General features: G+C 27.4%; 5 protein-coding genes across 6 annotated transcripts; 4 read left to right on the top strand and 1 right to left on the bottom strand.

Moving 5' to 3' along the window:
• Nucleotides 1-254: 254 nt before the first annotated feature.
• LOC128957699 (serine incorporator 3-like) lies at nt 255-2,914 on the bottom strand. 2 transcript variants are annotated; one of them, XM_054303542.1, is made up of 9 exons: nt 2,699-2,914; nt 2,218-2,552; nt 2,058-2,140; nt 1,856-1,993; nt 1,604-1,777; nt 1,257-1,532; nt 955-987; nt 625-772; nt 255-545 (listed from the first exon to the last, which is right to left on the bottom strand). In XM_054303542.1, the coding sequence occupies exons 1-9, from the start codon at nt 2,732-2,734 to the stop codon at nt 407-409; spliced, it is 1,362 nt and encodes a 453-aa protein (XP_054159517.1). In that variant the 5' UTR covers nt 2,735-2,914; the 3' UTR covers nt 255-406. The 2 variants fall into 2 exon arrangements, with proteins under 2 accessions (XP_054159517.1, XP_054159591.1); XM_054303616.1 differs by lacking the exon at nt 955-987.
• Nucleotides 2,915-5,516: 2,602 nt separating this feature from the next.
• On the top strand, nt 5,517-7,019 carry LOC128958363 (splicing factor U2AF 35 kDa subunit-like). The gene is made up of 5 exons (XM_054304247.1): nt 5,517-5,776; nt 5,890-5,977; nt 6,052-6,276; nt 6,345-6,478; nt 6,545-7,019. The coding sequence occupies exons 1-5, from the start codon at nt 5,733-5,735 to the stop codon at nt 6,906-6,908; spliced, it is 855 nt and encodes a 284-aa protein (XP_054160222.1). The 5' UTR covers nt 5,517-5,732; the 3' UTR covers nt 6,909-7,019.
• A 150-nt stretch (nt 7,020-7,169) lies between these two features.
• LOC128965258 (uncharacterized) lies at nt 7,170-8,713 on the top strand. Its single transcript, XM_054311911.1, has 3 exons — nt 7,170-7,634; nt 7,706-7,834; nt 8,115-8,713. The coding sequence occupies exons 1-3, from the start codon at nt 7,292-7,294 to the stop codon at nt 8,711-8,713; spliced, it is 1,071 nt and encodes a 356-aa protein (XP_054167886.1). The 5' UTR covers nt 7,170-7,291.
• Nucleotides 8,714-8,896: 183 nt separating this feature from the next.
• LOC128957503 (PAT complex subunit CCDC47-like) lies at nt 8,897-11,239 on the top strand. Its single transcript, XM_054303310.1, has 5 exons — nt 8,897-9,858; nt 9,928-10,029; nt 10,091-10,284; nt 10,345-10,403; nt 10,486-11,239. The coding sequence occupies exons 1-5, from the start codon at nt 9,067-9,069 to the stop codon at nt 10,833-10,835; spliced, it is 1,497 nt and encodes a 498-aa protein (XP_054159285.1). The 5' UTR covers nt 8,897-9,066; the 3' UTR covers nt 10,836-11,239.
• Nucleotides 11,240-14,711: 3,472 nt separating this feature from the next.
• On the top strand, nt 14,712-18,530 carry LOC128957875 (inositol hexakisphosphate kinase 2-like). The gene is made up of 7 exons (XM_054303727.1): nt 14,712-15,186; nt 15,242-15,368; nt 15,451-15,583; nt 15,666-15,775; nt 16,988-17,140; nt 17,217-17,338; nt 17,427-18,530. Exons 1-7 carry the CDS (start codon nt 15,064-15,066, stop codon nt 17,937-17,939), a joined length of 1,281 nt encoding a protein of 426 aa, XP_054159702.1. The 5' UTR covers nt 14,712-15,063; the 3' UTR covers nt 17,940-18,530.
• Nucleotides 18,531-20,345: the final 1,815 nt, after the last annotated feature.

Genomic DNA, 20,345 nt, shown 5'->3' with positions numbered 1-20,345 from the left:
TTATCAATAGCATTATATTAAATTTAACAAATTAATTTACCGATAATTAAGATAACAATATACAGATAAAATAAAAATAAAAAATAAATTGACAATTTATTTACAAACCCTAGTGTATACACGTAAATATATTATCATTACCATATTGATGATACTATAATATTGTATTTTAATATGGTATATACAGTAGTTGTAGGGTAAATTATAATACAGTATTTAAAATTTAAATTAGATATTTAGATTAATAAAAGTATTATAATAAAAATAATAATTTATAAGTGTATAGCTATAGCTAAAAAACTAAAATAAGTGACTTGAATAACATCAATCATATAGTAATCAATTGGAATAATAAATAAAAGATTATAAAATATGTTAATTTTGTTGGAATATAAGTGCAATAGATTTATGCAAAATCCCGATCGGGTAGTAGTATGGGTGCCACAAGTGTCCACGTGTAGAGCAAACAGCAAACCCACGACGAAACTATCTTAACCCACATCGAGCCAACACTTTCGCTAAAATTCTTGGTGTGTCTCTCAGGACTGGTAGATAAATATAGCAAAAATAATAATTAAATATCTGATAATAATGATAATTCAATTATTTTAATGGTATACTTACTTATACCAATTGGTAAGAGTCATCATAACGTAGAGTGTGGCCAAAGCAAACATAAAGTGAAAGAAAGACCAACTGTAGGAAACAGCATCTTCTTCATTGTCCCACGAATTGGTTCGTTTATCACCAGTGATACCACCATCCTCTCCACCTATTAATAAATACAATTTAATTTATAATTTATTATTTAAATAAAAAACTTTAAAACAAATAAAAATGAAATAATAATATTAGTGACGGAAAATAATAGACAACATATATTAATAGCTGAGTGAAGTGGAAAGTTATTCAGACATTTATATGATAACGACATCACAATCAATAGATTTGTACCTTCATTTGATGTCAGTTGAGAAGTAGATCCGCCTATAGTTTTAATATTATATAATACAGTACAATGTCATCACAAAAAGCAAATAACAATTACCGGTATTATACATATAAATACTAAAAAATGCATAATTTGATCAAATTTTCAATTTAACCAAATTTTGAATTTTTAAATTCATAACTTAATTGATTTAAATTTTTAATAAATATTAAGAGAATATAAAATAATAATACCGGTATATAAGGTAATAAAAAAAATTAAATAAATAGCAAAAATAAATGCCATTAAGAGTGCGGTTACTGACCTCCTGAGGCGCCGTTATCTTTCATCAGTATCTGATCAGCTCCGGTGAGTTTACTGGCCTGAGTATTGGTCGACGTCCTAATACTCGAGTAAAGAACGCACGCAAAGAATAGGCCCAAAGATACCAAAGATGATGAATCAAATGATCCTTTATCCTGGTGTACGAAAAATGATGGCTTGCAATCATTATCCACATTGTTGTTCATTGCAGACCAAGTCAGGTATGAAATGTATAGCGATATCAGTGACGACTGAAGTAGGCCAGAGCGCGGCTGATCTGTAAATTGGTTTATAATATTGTTAAATATACGGAAAGTGTTTGACATCGATAGTTGAATTAAAACATACGGTCCTGAACTTTGGGCAGAATCGACAAAACAGACATAACTACACAAAGTATTAGATTAAACGATATGTAAAACTTGTGAAGAGCACAACCACTTGATTGGGTGTAATACACGTAAAACAAGACAATGGCTGTCAGTGCTGCCAAATAGTTGACAATTGTAAAGAATACCAATCCTGTCAATCAATAAAACCAAATATAATAATAATTGGTATAAATGTTAATATTTAATATTCAAGAAAATAGTCACTAACCGAAGTAATACCACTTGGATCCGGTCTCTTCCAACTGTTCGACCCATTTCTCAGCCCAACTGTGAGCAAAGTCTATAATCAGAATCAACTGAATCAATATGAATAAGAAACCACCGATGAGTCCAAACACCTTCCAAACTATTAAGTAAAAGAAAATATATTAAAATATATTTTTTTGTTATTCAAATAAATTGGTCCAAACCGTCTCCAAATGAACTTTCTTCAGGTATAAAAAATGCGCCCACTATTAGACCAATTAACAGTAGATACTTAATGCCCCAAAAACTATAATAAAATTAACAAATTACTAATAATAGACATCGATTATGCTATAAGTTATCAAATGGTAAACAATGACAAACCCATTCTGAATGGCAGCTCTTCCATCGCGTGAAGACTTGACGCCAATCATCATAAAGCAGAAGACAATGAAAAACATAGTCAACGCAAACATCACTCGATAGACTGCCAGATAGCCGACGGCATTCTCGCACACATTCGGACTGTCATTACTATGACTGCCACAGAACGGCATACTCATCATCTTCTGCTGCATCCATGTTGTCGTCATTAGCCAACCGACGATTGTCGACAACAATAGCATCAAAGCGTACATTATTCGGGCGGCCGTCGAGTTGCGACACGACGGACAACAACCGAATAGACCGCATGCGGCCGATGAACAACAACAGGCCAACTGTCAGATTGAAGAAAACAAAAAATGGTTAACTCATTGATGGATCAATGCTTAAGACAAATGCGTCACAAAGATTGCAGTCAATCACTGACAGCTCTCTCTCTCTTTCTTTGTGATCATTTAATTCAATTGTCGGCATCACATACCTGGCCAACAGTAAAAATACTGAGCAGTGCTCCCATAATGTGTTTGTAGTGGTCAGTGAACCGTCGGGTTTGACAATGAAGTCAATAATTTGTGGTCAAAACAAAGTATTTAAAGTTTTTACTCACAATCACTGAAATCAATGAATGAATGAATGAATGAATGAATAGTAAACACAATGAATGAGAAAATCGATAATAAATGACAAAACAATCCATAAATATATTTCATTCATACATTACGTCCAACATTTGAAATTCAAAATTAGTTTTAATTATTAATTTAATTAAATGTTAATTTTTAATTAATTTTATTTAAGATTATATTTAATTATATTTTTAGTAAATTTAGTATATTTTTTATTTTCAAAAAAATAAAATTAAAGTTAATTAGTTAAATTTATTTTGAAACTCTATATAATAGAGTATATTATTAATAATAATAATACAGTAGTTTATTATTGAGACTAGAGAGTGAAAAGTTTCGGACCCGTACCTGACCCGTACCTGATCTCATACCTAAAATCTCGGACTCGGACCTGACCTAACATAGGGTACAAATATACCTGACCTGACCTGACCTCACTTTGTAGGTCCGAAATTATTTTATCAAAAAAAAATTATTAACAAAAAAAAATTCTATGAACTGTATGCTGTATTTCAAATATTTAAACTTTTTCTATTTTTATTTCAAATTTTAAAATACTGTAATAAAAACAATAATACAAAATTTTTTGTACAAATACTACAAAACATGCAGTAGTTTTAGATTAAATGTGAAAAAAGTAAAAATAATTAATAAAATCGTAATTTTAAATTAATTAAATTAAAATGAATATTAATAGTATTACAAAATTAGTTAATGATAAAAGTGATCGACTTAGTTATTCAATAGGAAAGGGGAAAAGTAATGTCTGGACATTATTTGAAAAAGTATTATGTGATGGTAACGACACGTGTTTTGTAAAATGTATAAAATGTGATAAACTATTAAACTATAATTCAAATACAGGTAATGCACACCTGAAAAGACATATTGATAAATGTAAAATCTCTGTCAAGTCTCGCAATATTAAGGATATGTATAAAGATTATACTTCTGTTAAAAAAATATTGTCAGAAAAAGCTGCAATTTGTTGTGCTGTTGATCTCCTGCCGTTCAGTTTTATAGATGGAAATGGATTTAAATTACTTGCAAATGAATTAATTAAAGTTAATAAGCAAAACAACCAATTTATTGACATTAATAAACTATTGCCATCATCTAAAACTGTATCTAATTATGTTAATAATATATACGACAATTTAAAATCTAAACTTATAACAAGTATTGAAAATGTTGAATATTTTGGTTTAACATGTGATCATTGGGTTAATGATAATACTAAAGACAGTTATATTACAATAACAATTCAATATATTACTAATAATTCATTAAAATCAAGAGTTTTGTGCACCAAAGAAGTCGATAATAAAACAGCATTATTGACAAAATATAAAGTTAACGAAATATTGAATGAATTTGGTTTAAATAATAAAACTTTTATTATGGTTACAGATAATGCAAGATCAATGAAAACTGCATTCAAAGATATACTATGGATAGGGTGTTCATCTCATAACATGAATCTTTTGCAAAAACATGCATTTATAGAATGCAATGATATTAAAATTATTGATAATTTAATTGAAAACTCTAAACAATTGGTACGATATGTTAAGCAATCAGGAATTCAACAAAAACTTAACATAACATTAAAACAATTTATTGAAGTGCGTTGGGATTCAAAATATGATATGTTATATTCAATTAAATGTAGTTTTAATGATTTACAAAAACTCAGTGAAGAAAATGAAAAAATATATCATTTTATTCAAAATATTGATGAAAAACTTTTAAATGAATTGATTAATTTTTTGTTACCATTAAAGACACTAAGAAAAAAATTATGTAGTGAGTCAACTGCATCGCTATTTCACGTATTACCAGAAAAAGAAAATTTAAAACTTAATATAATGACATTTTTATCAGAATATTCTGAGATTAATTTACTTAAAACTAAATTAATTGAATGTATTGACAAATATTTAATCGTTACTGATTTTCATATCTGCGCTACTGTATTGACTCCAATTTACAGAAAATTGAAAATGTTTTCAAATGTTTGCGAAATAAATGAAAAATACGATACAATAATTTCAATGATTGAAAATTATACAAAAACTTCAACAATAATGGCCACTCAAGTTGATAATACAGTTAAAAAGCTTAAAACATCACATTTTGTTTCATTATTTGCCGAAACCTCCGATTCATATACTGAAGAATCAATTAGAGATGAGTTTTTGCGTTACATTTCATGTAAAATGTCTGAAGAAGATCATCAAATGGATGTCATAAAGTTTTGGGACAAATATTCAACTGTTTATCCAAGACTATCATATTTAGCTAATTTTATTCATACTATACCCGCAACAAATTTGTCCAGTGAGCGTAATTTTAATTACGCGGGATTAACGATAACTGATCGTAGATCTAATTTAGATACTAATAAAGTAAATATGCTATTATTTATTAGATCAAACTATGATCTTTTGTAATATTTTGTTTAATTTATACAAACCTTTCATAAATAAAAATTTAATAAATTTTGTGTTTGATTGTGACATTTTTCTAATAATTGTCGCTTAAATAGTTAATAAAAAATTTTCGGACCTGACCTGACCTGACTCAAAAATTTAGGTGTTCGGACCCGTACCTGACCTGATCTGAGACCTAACTTTTACCTGACCTTACCTGACCTGAAAAATCAGGTCAGTTTTCAGTCTCTAATTGAGACCTATAATACCATAGACTTGTATGCATTGAAACAACATAACAAAAATACAACAAAAAACTGTATTAATTGATACATACATACAGTAATCATTGATTTTGGCTGATTATCACCAACTAATTGATCCGTTCAACCCATTTGGGTGTCAATTATCCAATTGTTGACAATTAGTACTACTGTTCAATAGTTAACCGATAAAAATGGCCGAATATTTGGCCTCAATTTTTGGCACCGAAAAGGATAAGTAAGTGAATGAATGACTGAATGATAAGTGTCCGACACATGTGTTGGTGTCTTATTAATGGCTAAGAAGTAAACAAAAATTAATTATTTATTGATTGTCCACTTGTTTTATAGAGTCAACTGTTCATTTTACTTCAAGATCGGCGCCTGTCGTCACGGTGACCGCTGTTCCCGAATCCACAATAAGCCTACTTTTAGTCAGGTTTGCCGCCACCACATGCTTTGTGGCCACAATTAACTGTAACTCTAATAGTTGTTATCTTTTGAATTTTATAGACATTATTATTGCAAAACTTGTATCAAAATCCACAAAACATTGCCGGCGGTGACAACGATATTGTGGCCGCCGGTCGAGTCTTGACCGACGAAGAAGCTCAGGAGCACTTCGATAATTTCTTTGAAGACGTATTTATCGAGTTAGAGGACAAGTACGGAGAGATTGAAGAGATGAATGTTTGCGACAATTTAGGCGACCATTTGGTCGGTAATGTCTACGTAAAGGTATAGTTAGTTAAAAGTGATATTTAATTACCATTTTTTTCACTAATTATGACAATTTGTTTACACAGTTTCATCGCGAAGAAGACGCAGAGAAGGCTGCAATGGAACTCAACAACCGATGGTTCGGCGGTCGACCCATTTATGCCGAACTCTCACCCGTTACCGACTTTCGAGAGGCCTGTTGTCGTCAATACGAAATGGGGTAATATTTTATTAGGAAATATGTTTAAACTATTTAATAAAAAAATTGCTGATTTGTCTCTTAAAGAGAGTGTACAAGAAGTGGTTTCTGTAATTTTATGCATTTGAAGCCCATATCTCGTGAATTGCGGCGCGAACTTTATGGCCGTCGAAGAGCAGCCGCTATAGAACGACGTCTGGCCAGTTATGCGGGTCGATCGCGATCACGAAGTTTGTCACCAGTTGCTCGTCGCCGAAGCAGAAGCCGTGAACGTAAACAACGTCGAAGCGCTTCCCGAGAGAGACGCGAACAACGAGAACCTAAACGTTCGGGAAGTAAGGAGAAGGATAAAGAGCGTCGTCGGAGTCGGGATAGAGAACATCGGAGACGGGGATCAAGGGATAGGGAGGACAGGGATCGGGATATCATTAATGAACACAACGGTCGCTAATAAAACATTTACCGATAATAATACTAATGACACAAAAAAATTGTCATTAAATTTCATTTTAAGTAATTTTTATATTAAATCATTACATCAAATACTATTTAGTACTATTTAAAGCTGTACTCTATATGTTTTGCAAAATAAAAAGGTATCGAATTGTACAATATTTTCAGTGATCACGTGATTTGCAGTTTGTTTTGAATCCAATGTTTTCATATGATTTTCAAATGCAATTTGAATCACAATTTTTGAGTTAATTATCGTTAAATCAATTAGTATTTCGTAATATATTATCAATTAATATATAAATTATTGTTTTGTCAACGATTTGGACATCAATTGCTGTCACTTAAGATAATCCACAAGTTATTGTCATCACATTCACAATGCAATCATTGTTTCGACAATCGTTGAGATCATTGAAGACATTGTCGTCTATTGATCGACAAAGTCATCGACTAATGACAACATTGACGACAACCAGAAGACAATCAACACATTTGAGACAACAAGAGATAACATCGAGTGATGACATGAAAAGTGATGAAACGGAAGACAACAAAACAATTGTTGAGACAGTATTTGAAGAGTATTTGAAACAATCGTATAAAGACATGAAAGACAACTACGAAAGAGTGAAAAAACATCTGAGAGAACCATCGATGGCAACAATACTCAAGACATTAGACGTTAAAATGTGGAGAAATGATATCAATGAACAACGCATTGGTTTGTATTTTAATTGAATCATTTGATAAACTATTGATTGATTCATAATTATTGTCTGAATGTATAATTAGATTTTGACGGCAAGTCATTGGACTCATTGATGGACACAAAATACTGGACTTTGGATACATTGAAACTCATAAACGTTTCAATGAAAACATGTGATACATGTTTTCATTTAAATGAATCACAAATAACCGGTATATAAGTCTTATTTAAGTTTATAATATAATTACAATTTTTTTTGAAATGTTTTTTAACACATTTGTTAACATTTGTAAAACAAATATACATCAGTCTTATAGATATATTTGTAGTATCAGTCCTTCAGTTAAATTAAACCAATTAACCCATTATTGTAATATAAGAGTTAATTATGTTAACAAAAAGTGTGACAAACATTTGACTGACTTTCAATTAGTTGGTCAGTTAAAAGCATTTATTTTATATTTTTAATTTTAATTTAATTTTTATCAATAGAACCGAAAGCAAATATCATTTGGACATTAGACGGAGTTTTGGATCAATTCAATAGAGTGAATGAAAGATATTTGACAAACAATCGAAAGGGCTTTGAATGGCTTGTGTCAGAGTACGTGTATTTATATCTTCATCACATATCATTGGATCAAATGGGTTCAATCGAAAAGAATTATTACTATAATACGAAAATCCTATCTGAAAATCGCATGTGTTTTACTGATATGTCTATTATTAAGAACAACAAGACATTGATGACCATTGAAGTGAAGGATATTATAGTATCGGATAGTTTTAAAGACAACTATTTGGCACAATCTATATCACAGCTACTCATGTCTTCGTTGTCTAATAATGACAAAACAAATGGTATATACTTTGGTGTTTTGGTTCGATCAATGTTTTGGCATTTCTTCAGCGCTCAGATCAATGAACATCAAATGAAATCACTTCGTCATTCGTCAATCAATAGCACTAAACAATTACATCCATTGGATGTTTATGTCTGGCATTCACCCAATGGACTCAACTTTAATGATCCAAAAGAAAGACAATTGATATCAAAATATTTGACATCAATTGTCTCTATTAAACAATAGTAACATTAATTCATATGCTTTTAGTTTTAATCAATCAATAGTTGTTATTAACAATTATGTCAATTGTTTTAATTTAATTTTTTTTTCAATCAATTTATTTCTAACAAAAATATCAAAGTTTTATTAATAGAGTAATTGTTGTTTATATCAATCAAGTGATGGCACTGTTATGTCATATAATATACAGTACTGTAGAATAGTGTAATGATATTAATAATTATATGATAATACCCATTGAATTCATATATTAGTGACAAACATGTGATAAATGTTTTTCGGTGTTTGACCAGTCAATGACCGTATAGTTGTGAACCCAAACAAACAACCAGTTATTGTGTTTGACCACCAAATTAATGGCAACCGTAATGTCAATGAATCGCCGAAAGTATTCAAACGCCGTAACCAGAGTGTTGGCCACAAATCTAGTATTGGCTCTCATTCTCAAGATATGTGTGGTCGGTGTCCACTCACGACTGGCCTCCGAACAACAACACTACGAGGACAATGAGTTCGCTGAGTTTGAGGACATCGATGACGAATTGGATATCATATCAACTGATACTATACGTGATAACAGTGCTAAAGATCCAAATGCCAGTCCAGGAGTGGATGAGTCATCATTTAAAAGAAATTTTAACAAAGAGTCGTCCGATGAAAGCGAGTCTACTGTTGAGGATGAAGAAGACGACGAAGAGTTTGAGAATGTTTCAGACAATGAAGACAGTAGTGAGCGAACAGAGCCGACCGCCAGTGACCACAATAAGAAACCCGATCTCAAGATCACTAAAGTGCCACTTCATTTGCAGACCAATTGGGAAAGTTATTATTTAGAGTTTATTATGATTGCCGGTCTAGTCGTCTATTTTGTAAACTTTATTGCCGGAAGAAACAAGAACCAGAAAATGGCCGACACGTGGTTTGATATTCACCGGGAGATGTTGTCCGCCAACTTTGCACTGGTCGGTGACGACGGCAAAAAAGAAATTGAAAATCCCGGACTTATTAAGGAAACGGAAAGTGTATTCACTTTATGGTGCAGCGGACGGGTATGTGTTGAGGGTATGTTAGTTGAGCTAATGTTTCTCAAACGACAAGATTTAGTTCACGTTATCACCAATTATTTTAAGCCATCTCTCGATCAGATTGTAAGATATTTTTGTTGTCATTGTTATTCACTTTAATAGTTATTTATGAAATTTTCATTAAATTAATAGCAAATTCGTGTGACATTAAATGCCGATACAATGGATAGCTATGTGTTCTGTATTGCCAGCAAAAAGAGTGCCCAACGACTGGCCAAAGAAATGAATGATATTGTATGTCTTCAGTAGTTTTTTTTGGTTTTTAAGTTTATTTATTTATTATTTGAATCTTCAGAATACCTTTTGTCCCGAGAGAAAGACTCCCGACAAGTATGGCCTAACCGGCGATAAGTTTGTATTACTCAATGAGATCGGAGAAGCGGCCGGTGTTTTGCTCGACGCTAAAGTCATTTCACTACTTAAGAAATACGAAGAATGCATTGATTTTATACATTTTACTGATCAATATTCGGGATATAAATTATCAGAGTATGTGATATTGATTTTATTATCAGTTAATATATTTGATAATATTGTTGTTAATTGCAGAGACACCCCATCGATAAAACTTCCAGAAGTTAAACGACAGCTTATATTTGCCTTTAATTGTATGATTTGTTTTTTAAAAATTATATATATGTATATACTATTATAATAGCGATTATCTTATTAATATGTTTCTGTAATTAGTTCCCAGCAATAGTAGCAAGAATTACAATGATATCCAGTCAATGAAGCCATTGCTTCAACTGGTCTTCTACTCCATCGACAAAGTGAAACGTTTTCGTCTGTCACGTGAAGGCAAATTGAAAGCCGAACGCAACCGACAACGGGTTCAGGAGATGTTCCTTAAGACTACTCACTCGCAGAGACAAGAAGTGGCACAACTTAAGAGAGAAGAGAAACGTAGGGTTGAAAAGGAGAAAATGTTGAACGAATCGGATCCCGAAAAACAAAGAAAATGGGAGGAAAAGGAATACAAACGAGAATTGAAACGAAAAACACCGAAAATGAAACAATTGAAGGTTAAGGCCATGTAATGTGAATGTTGTTATGCTTCCATTAATAATATAAGACAATGTTTTTCAATTACGGTAATTACCGGTAATAATAATAATTAAACGGAATTTTGTGTTTTGTATAATTTGTATTTAATCGAAGATTTTTTTTTTGATGGATAATTGTTTTGATTATGTTTAGGTATATAAATGAATTAATTTTAAAATTGAAATACCTTTAGTTTAAATCGGTTTTCTAATTTCAAAGTTATTAATAGAGTTATTCAGTCATGAATTTATAAGTGGTTTCTGACTTAAAGCAGTCAATTATATAAGTTTACTAATGAATTGGTTTTTTATATTTTATGTTTACATTAAAAAAACGAGAGAAATATTTCATTGATTGTTTCGATAGTTTTCTGTTGTTTATAGATTCTTAACTTTATTATTTAGTAACGGTTGGTATTGTTTTAATAATAATTTAAATGAATATATTTGAATAATTTTGTTTACAATCTCACACTAATTTGTTGTAAACAATTTATTTAATATTGCATTGATTACCGTAATATAAAGTTTATATTAATATTTAATAAAAAAATTGCAGTCAAATATACTGTACTAATTAATTTATAATGTAGCCATTCTTGACTCCAAAAAATCATTTATACATTATATTAAAATAATTAAAAAAATAAACGATTTGTAATTTTTATTGCATTGTTTGCTCTAATATTTATTACCCATAAATTGAATTCATATTTTTTTCATTAAGTTTGTCATAAATACATTACATATAATGTTATGTATTATTATATACAATATACTGTATATACTATATGATAATAAATTACAGGTATAAAAGTATTATTAATATTACTATTCTAACGGTAATTAAATTAATTTTTTTATTTATAGTAAACCCATAAACAATTTATTGTAATAATAGTTTTATATTACGGTAAGTTTTTATCATTATTTTCATATTACTCTATACAGTGTACTATACACTAAAGGAAAAATGATATAAATATATGAAATATTTGAGAATTATATAATAGGTTTTCTACTTTAATAATAATTATAATTATAAATTGTTTGTTTACTGAACACATCATTTGCTAACTTACTGTTTAACCAATTTATTCAACAATAATTTAATGTTATTACAGTACACATAAAACACATTTCTATTGGAAATTATATACAGTATACAATAATTATCATTTAATATACACTATAAATAGTATTTAGTAAATAATTTAGATAAATAACTTCTAAGTTTCGTAATATAATTTTATAAAAATTATTTTAATCGCTAATTTTTGTTTACGGATACTTTAATATAAAAAGTTATCTATTAATTACAATAAAATAAAAAATATAGTATAGTAATAAATTATTACTAATAATACATAACATAATATAAATTACTGTATGTACATTGCATTTATCAATACAGTATAATATTTTAATCAATTCAATCAATATTTATAATATTGTTGAAAACACATTGTATGTCAATAATATCATATTCACTAAAAATAATAATAATCTTTATTTTAAATACTTTTCATTAAAATACATTCACTTTTTGAATCAAACTCTTGTGACGATATGATTAACAAATCGAAACTCTATTTATTAAATCACAAAAAATTGTTTGTTTTGTCATTCATTGATTGAAACTTTTTGTATATACAGTAGTATATCATTCATTTTGCTATTTTAATAACAAAATGCATTTAAAATTTGTTAAACAATTTAATAAAACATTTAAGGACTTTATAGTAGATATTTGAATAATTAACAGTAATATATTCCAATTATATTGACTTTTAATTATTTGTATATATATTTTTAATTGAATATATTTATAGCTGGGTTAAGGACAGTAGTTTATATTGAATACAATTTAGGTCAATACATAAATATATTTATATTTATACATTAAATTTATCTCAAAAGCTCATCATTTTTAAATATATTTTATTTTTTTTAAATATTTTAAACGATTCATATATTACTGCTATCAATAAAATTATAAATTCTTAAAAATAGTGTTTAAGTATATAACTAAAAATTTAATCAATTATTTAATATATTCAGTGATATCTGTATATTTATATTAGATTATTTCAAAACATTTTTTTACATTATCTAAATTCTGAAATCGATTCGTATAATGTATATATATATTAGAAATATAGTAAATAAAGTAATTTTTATTTTCATTTTAAATATTTTCAATTAAATGTGTTCAACATTTCTCAGATTATTAATGTGTAAAATAATTATTGAAATGGAAAAATTTCCATTTAAATTTCACAATATTTTTTTATTTACATGAAATAACAACAGAAATTAACTTAATTTTATTTAGTTAGTTATTAATACAGTATTATTACAGATATTTAATTTAATTTTTTATTATCAATTATATTTTATAGTACAGTAGTTACTATTATTTTTGCAATATGTATTAATAATATTTTCAAAATAACTATTAACATATTTTTTAAATTACTAATTTATAAAACATAATTTCTAACATTAATGGCAATATTTCTAATCAAAATAATAAATATTTCATTACTTTATAAAAATTTAATTACGTAAACACATGCTATTAAAATATATATCTAATTATATATATGATAATGATTTTCCAATGTAAATGTTATTACATTAATCGTTATTTTAAAAAAAAAACTTTAAAGCATACAATAACCTTGTATTGTATCGATATATAGAGATATAATGTATATACAGAATATCACAGAATCATAGAATTTGAATAATAACTAAAACATTAATATAATCCTTTAAAAAAAGATTCAACAGTTTTATCAGTTTTTGGCAAACAGTTTATTAAACCAGTCGTAGATCTAAATATTAAAAACATAGACCTCTTTGTCAATGACTTTAATGAAAACAAAATTAAATTTAAATTAACTAATTGTAGAAAAATTTACTACATTTTGCAATAAAAACATGTTTATAGGTTGATGACTGATATTGTTATGTAAAAATGATTTTATTACAATAAATAGTTTTAATTTATTTTATTTATAAATACTAGCTTGTTTATATATATATATATATTTAAAATTATACTACCTGGACAAGTTTATTAAATACATTTCATGATTAAAATTTTCTGTAATTGTATATATTAAATATATATCATATATAGTATTTAGGAAAAATTCGATGATAATAATAATAAAATTAGCCTGGATGGAAATTTTTCTATTTATACCAAAGTACTACTACCTAATAAAACAACTGTTCCTCACAATTATTAATATAATAATTGAAAAAACTAATCAAATATTATGATACGATAATTAAATGATTAGACAATTGACTCGTGTGTGTGTKTGTGTGTGTGTGTGTGTGCTGTCTATGTTTGTTTATAATGAGATCTCTGTGTTATTTATTAGGACAAACCACTGAGGAAGTCATAACGTGAGTCTAAAATTTTTAGGTATAAAGTAGTTGTCAACCACTTAAGCGATTCTTACAAATATTATGACCACTACTACTATTATGGTAAGTGATTGTCAAGTGTTTATGCAGAGAGTGTATCATTAATTGAAGTTTTAATGAAAACATTTTCAATTGAATAAATAATATAATTAAGTATTGCATTGCATTTGCAACACACAAATGGTATGATTTTCAGCAGTCATATGACATAATCATTGGGGCAGTCGTGTCATATGCCTTCTTATAATAACATAAACGCATAAGCATTACATACCAGTGCCGTCACTACTATCGTCTCACTTCCCCTTAAACTCTTACATAAGCGGTTGTCATACGACGATAACTGTATTTTTATGAGCACTTGTATTATACCCCCTCTATAGCCAACCCATTGTAATGAACGATACGTTATATAATGTTTAGACTTATATATAATAATAATATCGATTGACTCTCTCTCTCAAACTTTGTGTGTTTTTGTCAGCCATTAGTTGACAGACTATATGACTATAATATAAACGCTTAAACACAGAGTCATAGCTATAGCTCAACACAATTCACAATCAGCTGTAAAGCAGTGAATAATAATAATATATATTATATACGAATAGTTTGTTTGAAATATTCAGACAAAACATAACCAAACAATTGATTTGATTAACAAATCAATTGTAATAATTGTTTGATTTGTTTGGTGGCTAACAAACTGATCCAATTTGTATGTGTCGATCACCAATTGGCGTCACTATTATCATCGTCACCACCAACGGGACTAACGATGAACGAAGTAGTACTCGACTCAGAGGCACACCATTCAGTGCCATCGATGGCCAATCATAAGACAAACGAATCGCTCGCCAATCACTGCAAGAATACAGTTCTTCATCCATTTGATCATCAGGTAAGACATAAACCATTTTTGGATGTATTTATGTGACCACAATGTTGATGAACAGGTGGGCGGACACACACAACTTATGCTTCTTGACAAGAGTACACTCTGCAAGCCATTAGTTCCCAAAGAGTTATCATTTTATTTAAACATTCCTCAAGAACTCAAAGGATTTGTTCCCAAATATAAAGGTTTGTTTGATTTTACGTGAATTTAATAGTAATAATATGAAATAAATGGATTATTTAATTAAATTTTTAATTGATTTTTCAGGTGTGGTTGAAGTCCATCAGCCCGATGGCTGTCCAATACTATACCATCCAATACGTGGCTCACAATTGGTTGAGACGATGACCACTGACGATATGGCCGACGAGTCGGAGGCAAACACACATTCAGAGTTAAAGTATGTTTGAATATCTTCAGCAATGTTTCAATTGATAACCACTTTAACCACAATTTTGTTGTTCTTCTTAAATAATAATTAGGGTTCAGATCTGTAGTTGTAATGATAGACGACTATTGCAGAAGGATTTGAACCAAACTCAAGGCCGACCAGAAAACCATCAGAGCTATAGCTCTCGTCCGAGTCAAAGATGTAAGTCATTACAAACTTTCTATACGTTTACTTTTTTTTAATAATTATTATTATATAACACACAGTATTACATAACTTATAATTTATTTTAAATAGCTGTCTGTCTAATATGTCTGAAATAAAAATATTTTATAATTAAATATCATTTAAAAAAAGCAAATGCAACTGTATTTTATTACAAGAGCACCTTTACTACCATTACATTAGACTCACTAAAATACTATGTATAGTGTGTGTATATGTATATGTATATGTATATGTATATGTATATGTATATGTATATGTATATGTATATGTATATGTATATGTATATGTATATGTATATGTATATGTATATGTATATGTATATGTATATGTATATGTATATGTATATGTATATGTATATGTATATGTATATGTATATGTATATGTATATGTATATGAAACTGTATATTCAATTTTAGAAATATTATCGTTTTTGTAAATAATAGCATTTTTCAATAACCAACAAAAAAAGTTAAACATAATATTTATTTAACAAAAATTCTTGTGAAAGAATTCAAGAATTAATGACATTTTCCATTAGTTTAGTGGGTTTAGTGTATGTTTATATTGAATTAATGTCAAATTGATAAATTTATTAATAGTTTATTTGCTATATTATTGTTACTATTAATATAGTTATCATTAGTATTATTAGTTGTAGTAGTAGTAGTAGTAGTAGTTTTTATAGTTTAAAATATATTTACCTTAATATTGTATACATTATTTTATTTAATATAATCTTTCGTTAGCAACTAATTTTTTATTTAATGAATATTAAATTAGTTAATACCGTATAATTTTAAGGTTAATATAAATATAGTTGTTTATTACTATATTCGCTTATTTATAGACTACAATATATTTCATACCTTTTAAATGGCTTCTATTTTTAATAATTTAAATTTCATAATAGTTTTATTTACTGTTTATTATTTATTTTAAAAAACAGTAGAAATTAATTAGGCGAAGTAAAAAAAGAGATTAAATTTTTACTAATGTTTAAAAACATACAATTATTATTATTTTTTTATATACACAGAATATTTCGAAACACTATATACAGAGTTTGAAAAAAATTTGTCAACTTTTTTATTTACATTACAAATTCTGTACGCATAGTAAATGATAAATTATGATTTGCGAGACACACTACCTAACTATTAATAACCAAACTATTTTTAATAATAGATTTTATGCTTTTGGAAAACATTACAACTCATTATCATTTGCCGTGTATTTTGGACCTAAAGATGGGTACCCGACAACACGGTGACGATGCCAGCGATGAGAAGCGTCACCGACAAATGGCCAAATGTGCGGCCAGTACTTCGGCCAGTCTCGGTAGGTGTCTGTTATGATAATGATTAATAAATAGTATGTTTTAAAATTTTGATTTAAAAAAAATTGAATACAAAAGGTTTTCGGTTGTGTGGAATGCAAGTATATCAACACAATCTCGATTCTTACTCATTATATCAATGCGATAAATATTATGGACGTAAAATCAATAGCGAAATAGGCATTAAAAGGGAACTGGAGGTCAGTAATATAATACATGGATAATGCATTTATTATTGATTTTGTTTTATGAATTTTTTTTTATTGTCTGATATGTTGTCATATGAAGGTCTACTTCAAAGGACGCACTCATTTGATCTCAAATGTAATAAAACGTCTGAAAGAGTTGCGATCCATTATCGACGACTTGCGGTCGACTCTTCGCTTTTTTTCCACATCACTGCTCATTGTTAGCGAAGGTTGTGTTGGCCGACGGAGTGCTTCACTCACTAGAAAGAGGTCTCATTTTAGCAGTGGTGAAGACGACGACTCATCGATGGACAGTTTGGACAGTAGTATTGAATTGCGTTGTGGAAAGTATACAAAAGATGCACGAAATCGGCGCCAACAATATGTTTGCCAAAGTGATCACTCGAGCCGTCAGTTTTCTAACCAAAGAGTTGACATACGAATGATTGATTTCGCCCACACCTCCTTCTCAAGTCAGTCATCTACTGATGGATTTATTGTTGGTCTCGACAATTTGATTCGCTTATTAAACCAAATACGAGAACCCGATCTCCGCAGTTGCGAAGAGGCCACCGAAGACAGCGATGACGGCAATGACATTGCTATGACGTAAGCCAACAAAATTGTTGTTAGGCTTTGTTAAACATATACCGCAAATTGAGTACAAAACTAAACGATTTATTTGATTGATTTTTTTTAAAAAACAGTATTTGACAAAAAATAATAATAATACCAAAAAAATGAGATGAAAACAATCAAATATAAACACACACATATATATATTTATATATATATAGATAGATAGAKAGAGAGAGAGAGAGAGAGAGAGAGAGAGAGAGAGAGAGAGTATAAATAATAAACCAAAGCTTATGTTAAAACTATAGAAGAATTTATGGATTTTTTATTCTTGTGCTCTAATTTTTTGATGAAATTCTTTAAAGAATTCAATTATAGGCGAAGACCTAAAATGATTTTAGTCACTATATATTTTACTATTTGAAAATAAAACGTGATTTTAACAAACAATATAAACAACTATATATTTAGTTTAAAAACAAATATAGATCATAAATAAAACTACCGGTAAATTAACATTAATGACAACAATAGTAATTATACGAATTATTTCTGTTGTTTTATATAAAACATATATAAATAAATGAATCATTGATTTGGAAACTAAAATAAATTTTATGGTAGGATTTGCGTCAAAATCAATAAACGATTTTTTAAAAAAAATAATAGATATAACAAAATATTCATATAAACCAAACGCTATACACTATATGTAATTAATTTATTACAATGTTTATACAATTGGAATATTTTTTGATAACAATTTTTCATATTTATATTAACTGTATATATATATAAAAATTTATATATTAATTTTTGACATATATTTTCGTTATTTTAAGATTAACAATTTTTTAATTAATTATAATTATTTAATTTATTTAATTTTATATAATGTATAAATTTAATAGGTACTTATAGCTAAAATTTTATAAATTGATTTTTTTTTTAATATAAAATATTAATATTGAATATAATTTTTATATATAAAATAATAAAAAAATATATATTACATAAATTTTTATACTTATGTATATTATCTATTGATTTTTGACTATCAAATCCTATCATAAATTTAATGGTTGTTTCAATTAATGACTTGTTTTCAAATATGTTTTATATAAAACATATATTAATAATTATTGTAAAAACAATATTTTAATAATGAAAACATTAAACTATTCACATAGTAAATACATGTATATATTAAATTTGAAGTTATTGAGACAATTATTATATACAATCAAATGTTTAAACAATGTTCAAAAAAATTACCTATAGTTAGTATATATAGTTAGTAATAAATAGAGAGAACATATATATTTATTACAGAATATATGAAGAAATCTATTTATTCAATGAAATACAAATTTAATCACTTGTATACATAAAGAGAGAATATATTGGATAATATAATATGTTATATATATTTTTAAATAATTGAGCTTAAATTACATATAAATAATATATATATATATATTCCGATACAAAAATATTCTATATATACACTATGGAACAAATAACTGAAATGTGTAATACAGTTAAATTAATTTAAATTATCAATAAAATTATAAAATATAGTTGTTTTATATATAAAATCCAAAGTATAATAATTGATCGAATATAATGTATAATTATTAGGACATTAGCTAACATGTTATATATATATATATAAACATGATATATAAATATATATAAATCTATGCCTTAATTAGATTACATTGTATTCAAATTAATAATACTGTGATAATTAATTTAATTGTTTATTGTTTTAAATAGAAAAAACAAATTACATATAAAGCTCTCAAAAACAAATACCGTATACAAAATAATTGTATACACTATTCATACTATAATATATCAATAGATTAATTATTTAATTAATTAACTTATAATTAAAAAAAATGCACATTTAAAATTTAAAACTCGATTTTAAATCCCAAAAATAGACATATATTGATTATTATTAATTGCTTTTTTATTTATACTACTTATGTACTCATTTCTGATAAATTTAAAAAATATATTTATTGCAAAGTTTTGTAGTTAAATGTTGTTCAAGTATTTCTATTATTAATTAACAATATTTTTTTGTTAAACTGCGAAAAATGATGAAATTTATTTAAAATTTAATTTTCTTTAATTTCTAACTAATCAAACACATCCTTTATTTCGCAATAATTTTTTCTATTATAATTAATGATAATTTTTTTAGTAAGTTTTGTTGAAAAGTTAGTTATGTAAATAGCATATTTGCCAATTTAACATTTTGCTGTCTAATTATCTATATTTTACAGAAATGTTAAATTAAATGAAACATTTAGTTCAAGTGCTGTGTATTATTAGTACTTATCTTTTATTTTTCTTATTATACATGATTTCACAATTAAATTCATTTATTATCCAAATAACATACAAATAACGCACAATTTTGATTAAATAT

This window comes from Oppia nitens, unplaced genomic scaffold (genome assembly GCF_028296485.1).
Source record: "Oppia nitens isolate AA-2021 unplaced genomic scaffold, nextdenovo-longstitch-racon4-pilon3 scaffold10_pilon_pilon_pilon, whole genome shotgun sequence".
Classification (NCBI taxonomy): domain Eukaryota; kingdom Metazoa; phylum Arthropoda; class Arachnida; order Sarcoptiformes; family Oppiidae; genus Oppia; species Oppia nitens.
Note: the sequence above shows the minus strand (reverse complement) of the source record. Positions and strands in the feature narration are given on the sequence as shown.